This window comes from Pollachius pollachius (genome assembly GCF_949987615.1).
Source record: "Pollachius pollachius genome assembly, chromosome: 2".
Classification (NCBI taxonomy): domain Eukaryota; kingdom Metazoa; phylum Chordata; class Actinopteri; order Gadiformes; family Gadidae; genus Pollachius; species Pollachius pollachius.
The window spans coordinates 18131670-18139169 of record NC_136935.1 but is presented as its reverse complement, the minus strand read 5'-3'; the positions used below and the strand labels follow the sequence as shown (position 1 = coordinate 18139169).

The 7500-nt window shown below is 43.3% G+C and overlaps 1 protein-coding gene across 1 annotated transcript in view; it reads right to left on the bottom strand.

Annotated features, from left to right (window-relative positions):
• The window catches only part of akt3a (v-akt murine thymoma viral oncogene homolog 3a), a 58374-nt gene that overhangs the window by 20639 nt on the left and 30235 nt on the right, over positions 1-7500 (bottom strand). Inside the window, exons 7-9 of the mRNA XM_079730195.1 lie at positions 2991-3135; positions 2578-2709; positions 88-153 (exon numbers count right to left, since the gene is read on the bottom strand). Coding sequence (XP_079586321.1) covers positions 88-153; positions 2578-2709; positions 2991-3135 — 343 coding nt within the window. The remainder of the gene's footprint in view (positions 1-87; positions 154-2577; positions 2710-2990; positions 3136-7500) is intronic.

Genomic DNA, 7500 nt, shown 5'->3' with positions numbered 1-7500 from the left:
GTGTGTGTGTGTGTGTGTGTGTGTGTGTGTGTGTGTGTGTGTGTGTTGTGTGTGTGTTACTGATGTTGCATACAGCAGGCGACTCACTGTGAGGAAGGGATGTCTGGTGTTCTTCAGCACCCTGCTCTCCGTGAGCGTGTGAGCCACTTCATCCTGTGCACACAGCCATGGTTCAGTCAAGCGCATTTGATTTTTAATAGCACCCCATCACAGTTATGCTGGGTACACACAGAACGATTTGGCTAATTTAGAAAACGTGAGAGACCACACACCTAACAATGGATTCAGATGCATTAAACTGTTTTTGGTTGTTTAGTGTGTGAAAGGAATTACACCAACAGTTACCATTCCACAACATCCATCCCAGTCCTGATTTTCAAAACTCTCGCCAACCTCTCACAATCAAAATCGTGACTTTAGAATAAACAAACATGTCGACGACAGTCAGGAGGAACTAGCTATGATAGCTTAGGTAATCTTTTTAAATTATTATTATTTTTACTCTTCAAGCTATTCCTCCATTTCGGAAGACCACTCCAATTGGGCCTTTGCTGCCATGGCTTCTCTTATGAAGGCTTGATGAATTGTTGGTATGATATTAAGGGCCCTATCTTGCATCCAGCGCAATTGACTTTCTACACTGATGCATGTGTCGTTGCTAGTTTGCAACTGGCGCACAGCGTTCTTTTCCCTCCACCGCCACGCATCGGTAAATTAGGGAATGATCTTGCGCCCCAAGGGGCGGTTCGGCGAAAGGAGGAGGCGTGTTCTGGCGCAAACGTTCCCTGGTGGTATTTTGCAGTTTCAGAAAACAATTCACAAACCAGGAAATACCTGGTTAAAAGTCAGTGGCGCGTTGTTCAGATGCTATTTTAAGGGCGCATGCATAATGTTGCTTGTGCACCTCGTGCATACACTTTGCTTCTCTCATCTACCTAGCCACACATTCTTGGTAAATTATTTGGGAAAGAACAGCTGATACAGCGGTAATAAGTTGTACTTTTAAATCAAAGCATCTGCAAACACCGTACAGCAAACACATATTTTCTTAACACAGACATTGTGTACAAGCCCATAACTTTTAGGATTGATGAGTATTTGATTGTGAGAAAACATTGTTTTACCGCGAGTGAGTGTTAAAAAGAATGAATGAATGCGGGCGTGCGTGTGTGTATGTGTAAAATAATTAATGAATGCGGGCGCGCGTGTGTGCGTCTGTTTAAACACACGCAAACTAAACACGTAACGCATAAAACAGTTCATGGCAATGTATATTGACGGGGGGACACATGCATATTAGGAACACAAGTCGATAACGATAATGCATACAATACTGGTAAGAAACGATGTTTGTTAATGTATTGCGTATATCATTAAATAGAACCACAGTTACCGCATATCATATGTGTGTTAAGTTTTCTTTGCCGAAATTTATTTGAGGACACAGAATTTCTGAAGTTGTGGAAGAAAACGCTATTCCATGTGTGAATTAGGCCATATTATTTGGCCATAAACTGAGCCATTTGAAGTTTGAAATTCATGTGGTCATGCATCTGTCTCATCGGAGACTGCAGACGCGCTGTCAAAATATCAACTCGTCAGATTCAAATGCGCTCATGGCTCTTAAAGGGGATGGGAGATGGCACTCTCATTGGTTTATTGCACATTACGCCCAAACCACACCCACGGGTAATTAGGCTACTTCAGACTTACCCTTTTTTTTTAGATTTGCGCCGGGCGCAAGAGTCATTTATCCGCCGGTAAAATAGCAACATCGCCATAGAACCGCCCACAAAGCTACTTGCATTTGGCGCTTCTCATTTGCGTTTCAGACCGTTAAAATAGGGCCCCATGTCAGCGTGGATCTTGATTTGCTATCGTCTCTCCCACATGACAATCAATTGCCTCTGCTGTCGTCGGGGTTCCCCCACACTACAGGATGTCGGACCATAAATATTGAATATGTAAGATAGTTGTGATTTTGAATCAGTAACGCCTCGATCATTAAGAAAACCTCTCAACATACCCCACAGCACAGGATAACCTGGCAAAAAAAATAAAATCTGTCAAACCATCAAGAAATCTGGGCCTTGCTGACCAGAGTCTGAGGGGGGAATCGGGACAAAATCGTCTAATTATCCTGAAGTGTTTATCCAGCATTAGTCTCAAGAAGCCTCAGGGGCCACACTTGGGGGCCACACTTTACGGCACAATGGAGTCTTCATTTACATCTCTTCATGTAGCAGCATACCAAGCCACGTACAAGTGGAGAACGATCATATAGCTTATTTCAAGTTCAGTTCAGCTTTCTCTGTCAAGCGAAACAGAGAATGCTTCACATTATAGCAATACAAATAGCATACAGAAAACAAATAATATATGTCTGGTAGGTGGTGAGTTAAGTAACAGTTTCTCAATCAAATGATATCCTTCATACCAAGTTATAATCAATAACAATAACAACATTACCAATACTACCACTATGTCTAGTAATAGATAATAAATACATAAATACACAAATATACAAAGTGAATAATAATAAACCAAAAAAGGGCCCAGATTCTCCTAGCAACCCACCTTGGCGATGATGACCTCCTTCTTGAGGATCTTCATGGCATAGTACTTCCCGCTTGCCTTCTCCCGCACCAGGATCACCTTCCCGAAGGTGCCCTTGCCCAGCAGCTTCAGGTAGTCAAAGTCGCTCATGGTCTGGAGGGGAGGGTTGTAACAGCGTGGGATAGAACAGCTTTAACTTTAACTAAGCAGTGGAATAAAAAGGTTAATGACTATGACTCATTCCATCACTCTATTTATGCTCTACTCTAAAGTGTGATATTATTCTGGAAGGAAAAACCACAGTTGTGTTTGATCGTGGATGTTACCTTGTGCACATGTGTGTGTTTGTGCCCATGCATCTGTGTCCATGTGAATGTGTGTTTTAAAGAATGTGTGTGTGTGTGTGTGTGTGTGTGTGTGTGTGTGCGCGCTACCTTGCGCTTGTGGTGTGTGGTGGAGATGTCCATCTCCTCCTCGGCCATGTTGTCCATGTGGGAGGTGGGGCTGCACTGGATCCTCTCCTCCTCCTGCCTCTGGAGCTTATCAGCCACCATCTGGATCGCCTCCGACCACTCGTCTCTGCAGGGCGCCCCACACACACACACACACACACACACACACACACCATCAACATCATCATCATCATCATCCACACACACACACACATCATCATCTTCATCATCCACACACACACACACACACACCATCAACATCATCATCATCATCCACACCCACACACACCATCATCATCATCATCATCATCCCCACACACACACACACACACCATCATCATCTTCATCATCCCCCCACACACACACACCATCATCATCATCCTCATCATCATCATCATCCCCCCACATACACCATACACACACACACACACCATCAACATCAACACACAAACACAAAACAATAAGACTTATTTATTCCTGATAATAATAATCCTCTAAGCCATGATTCAGCTGAATCAAAGATCTTAGGAGGTAGTGCACTTGGTCAAAGGGGGGCTTTAGAAGGAGCATTTTAACCTTGATTATTCATTTGATGGTAAGGTTCCCTTGCTTCACGACACGGTTTGGTTAAAATTGATTATACTTTTTTGAGCCGTTAATTCTCAAAAGCAATTTTTGACCCATGTCTATGACAAAGCATGCAGCAATGATTGCTCAAGTGATGTTGCTGTACGTTAGTAAGTGCATAACTTTAACTAGGCCTTAGAAGGCACTAAAGTGATTTCAATTAACATAAACACCCATTTGCTTAACAGAGAGGAAATATGGTCGACTGGAGTCTACTGCATGAGCAATGATCACAGAGCAGAACTAATGCACACTACCAGTCTGTGTGTGTGTGTGCGTGCGCATGTGTGTGTGTGTGCATGACAGTGTAGTGTGAGTGTGAGCGAGTGTGCTGTGTGTGTGTGTGTGTGTGTATGTGTATGAAAGTGTAGTGTGTTTATGAGAGAGTGTGGTGTGTGCGTGCATGTGTAGTGTGAGGGGGGGTCCGCAGGTTCTGTTGTGTCCACAGAACACACACACTCATCTGTTCTGAGGGAACAATGCAAAAGCTGTTCCTCCCCATTGACTTCCCATTAGCTATTTGGTTCAACATCTGGTGAGTCATTGTACTCTAGTCTGGCTGTGTGCATGTGTGTGTGTGTGTGTGTGTGTGTGTGTGGGGGGGGGGGGGTGTAATTATCATCTGCAGCAGAGATGCTCAGCCTTGCATTGCAATGTATGAGCATGTATGTGTATTTAACGACAATGAATATGCTGATAGATATTATGGGCCAGGCCCCCCTCTAAACAAAACGCAGCAGAAGAGGAGAGAAGAAGAAGAGATGAAGAAAAGAGGGAAGGAAGTATAATATTAGAAAATAGGAATAAGAGGAAAGGAGAGGAGAGGAGAGGAGAGGAGAAGAGAGGAGAGGAGAGGAGAAGAGCAGAGGACAGGAGAGGAGAGGAGAGGAGAAGAGGAGAGGACAGGAGACAGGAGAAGAGGAGGAGGAGAGGAAATGAGAGGAGAGGAGAGGAGGAGAGGAAATGAGAGGAGAGGAGAGGAGAAGAGGGGAGAGGAGAGGTCAGGAGAGGAGAGGAGAGGTCAGGAGAGGAGAGGAGAGGAGTTTTGAGTGGAAGATTTGAGAGGCAGTGAGAGAACGGTGTAGCTGATATAGCATCATTCTTCATAAAGTATAAAATTATACATCAGAAAGTATAATTCATAATATATTGTATTAATAAACTATGATCACAGTATAATACCATCCAAAAATAAATAACTCAATTACTCAACTCAACTGCAGAATTTTATGCTTAACATGTTAAATTTCAGTCAAGGACTTTCAGGTGATTTGATAATAACATGTCTGATATTAACAGATAGTAATCTATCTGTTAAGATAGTAATCTATCTGTTAAAATAGTAATCTATCTGTTAATATATGTTAACAATAGTCAAATAGTAAAACATTCTTCATAAAGGTGAAACACTAATATGTGCATTCTTTTAAAAAAACAGAGGAACTCTGCAGTGAGCAAAGGGACCACACCTTCAAAAGGTCTCCTCAAGTGTATGCACAAACGAGATCATAACACCACAAAACCTGCTTCAGGCCCAGCCCTTTGTTTGTTTGTTCTGCGCTGAGAGCCCATATGTCTCCTGGAGGAACCTGACAGACTATCTGTCTAAACGAGCTTGTTTTGCACAGATCTGAATGTCTTTCTGTTGCAAAGGCTTCAGAGAATACCCTCCACACTCCACAACAAGGGCGCGCACAAGTTAGTCCTCGCTCAACAATGGGAGGCACACTCTGTGCTGCCCGTGCACCTGTACAGAAACGTGTGTGTGTGTGTGTGTGTGTGTGTGTGTGTGTGTGCGCGCGTGCACACCTGCGTGCACATGCTACATAAAAACGCAACGGGAACTCACTCAAGGTCAGGCAGCAGATAAATGCTCTCTCTCGCTGTAAGATAGTTTTTTTTAATGAGTTTTTTTTTGCTAATGAGAGATAATGGACCTGCCTACAGTCAGGCAGGATGCCATCTCTCTCTCTCTCTCTCTCTCTCTCTCTCTCTCTCTCTTTCTCTCTCTCCCCCTCTCTCTCTCTCCCCCTCTCTCTCTCCCCCTCCCCCCCTCTATCGCTCTCCCCCCCCCTCTCTCTCTACCTCCCTTTCTGGGCCTGTAAACTGTCTGGAGTCCTGCCAGAACAAGTACAGTAGCATTGATGGAGCAACAAACATGATACACACACGCACACACACGCACACACACACACACACACACACACACACACACACACACACACACACACACACACACACACACACACACACACAGATCCCTTCACCTCACTTTTAAATACTTTTCTTTACATGCATTGCATTATTTGGACGTCCCACCCATGGTTTGAATCGCCCACACGTCTGCTTGTTTGACTATAAAAAGAGTGGAAACCCAAAGACGCATTAGTAGCCTCCATTTGAATCTGACATTGTCTGACAGACAGCTGGAATACATACACAAAGGAGGAACGCAAACACACACACACACACACAAACACACACACACAGGCATTCACACACATACTCAAAGGAAGCGCAGGAGCATCTGTGGTCTTGTGGGCAAAGCTGTTCATTTTCAGGAGATAAACACCTCAGCTCCTCAGAAAGGAGCCGAGCAGCTGGAGAATTTATGCAGACGCCCCTTGAAAGGTTTCTTTTCTACTCCATCTCTCTTACTCACTCTCCCTCTCTCTCTATATCTCTCTCTCTCTCTCTCTCTCTCTCTCTCTCTCTCTCTCTCTCTCTCTCTCTCTCTGTATATATATATGTATATATATATATATATATCTGTCTCTATCTCTGTAGCCATGTCTCACTGTCGCTGTCTCTCTATCACTCTCGTTCTCTCAGTATACACAACTCTCTGTCTCTCTTGTTCTCTCCTGGTCACACCTCTCTGTGTGTCCGTCACTATTGGCCTCTTTTCCGTTATATTGTATTGGCCTGGCGCGACTGGGTTTGACTGGCCACGGCATCCCAGCTCAGCTGGGATTGGTCTCTCCATTGCACCAGGGCAACCTGCCTGAAGGTGTGTCTTTAACTGATGATGTGCCCATTTTGAGTCGATGAAACAACAACACACCCACTTACTTTAGCGTATTTAATTCTGTATAATAGACTACCGTAAACTGCTATTGATTAGTAGAAGGGGCATTTTGTGTATTTGGTTTGTTTCAGACAAACAGAAAACACAATGATATCGGCACAGAGCAATTATGTTTGACGTTCAATTGGCATATTCCTCCTTATCTCAATAGCTCATCGAGAGACTGTTTATTTTAGATTAGTCGTGTTTATAGATTGGACAATGTTTAACACATATTTCCCCGAGTGCCACACAATATCTTTGACATTAGGAAAAATGTGTGTTGAATATGAATATCAGTGATCTTATAATGTCAAATATTGTCCAATGTCCTTTTTCAACAAGTTACTTTGTTTTGCATGCGAATATCCTCAAACAAAATTTTTCGCGTTTCCCTCTAAACCTTCATTACTCTTTTTAATTATAGTTATAAGAACGAATGATAACCAAGAACTGGAGCCATACTTTCGCTGCATGGAGATTTGTCTCAGACACAAGAGCGCAATTATTGTATTATTATAGGTAGATATTTCAACGCGAAGACCGGGCATGGTTCGGCCTGACCCCGGAGGTGGTCCGTTTTGGGCACAGCAATGCTCAGCTTGTTTAAACTGGAAATTAAAACGCAAATCAGCACAGCAAACTTTGACTCTGCACAACCAAAAGTGCCAGTGTAGAAGGGTCCATCTCCCCTTCAGAGAATCAAAGTGAGAAAACAGTGCGGCATTAAAGGGGAAGGGAACCCAAAATGTTTTTATTTGTGGGTTTAAACATGGTAGTATGTCTAGTATGTGATCA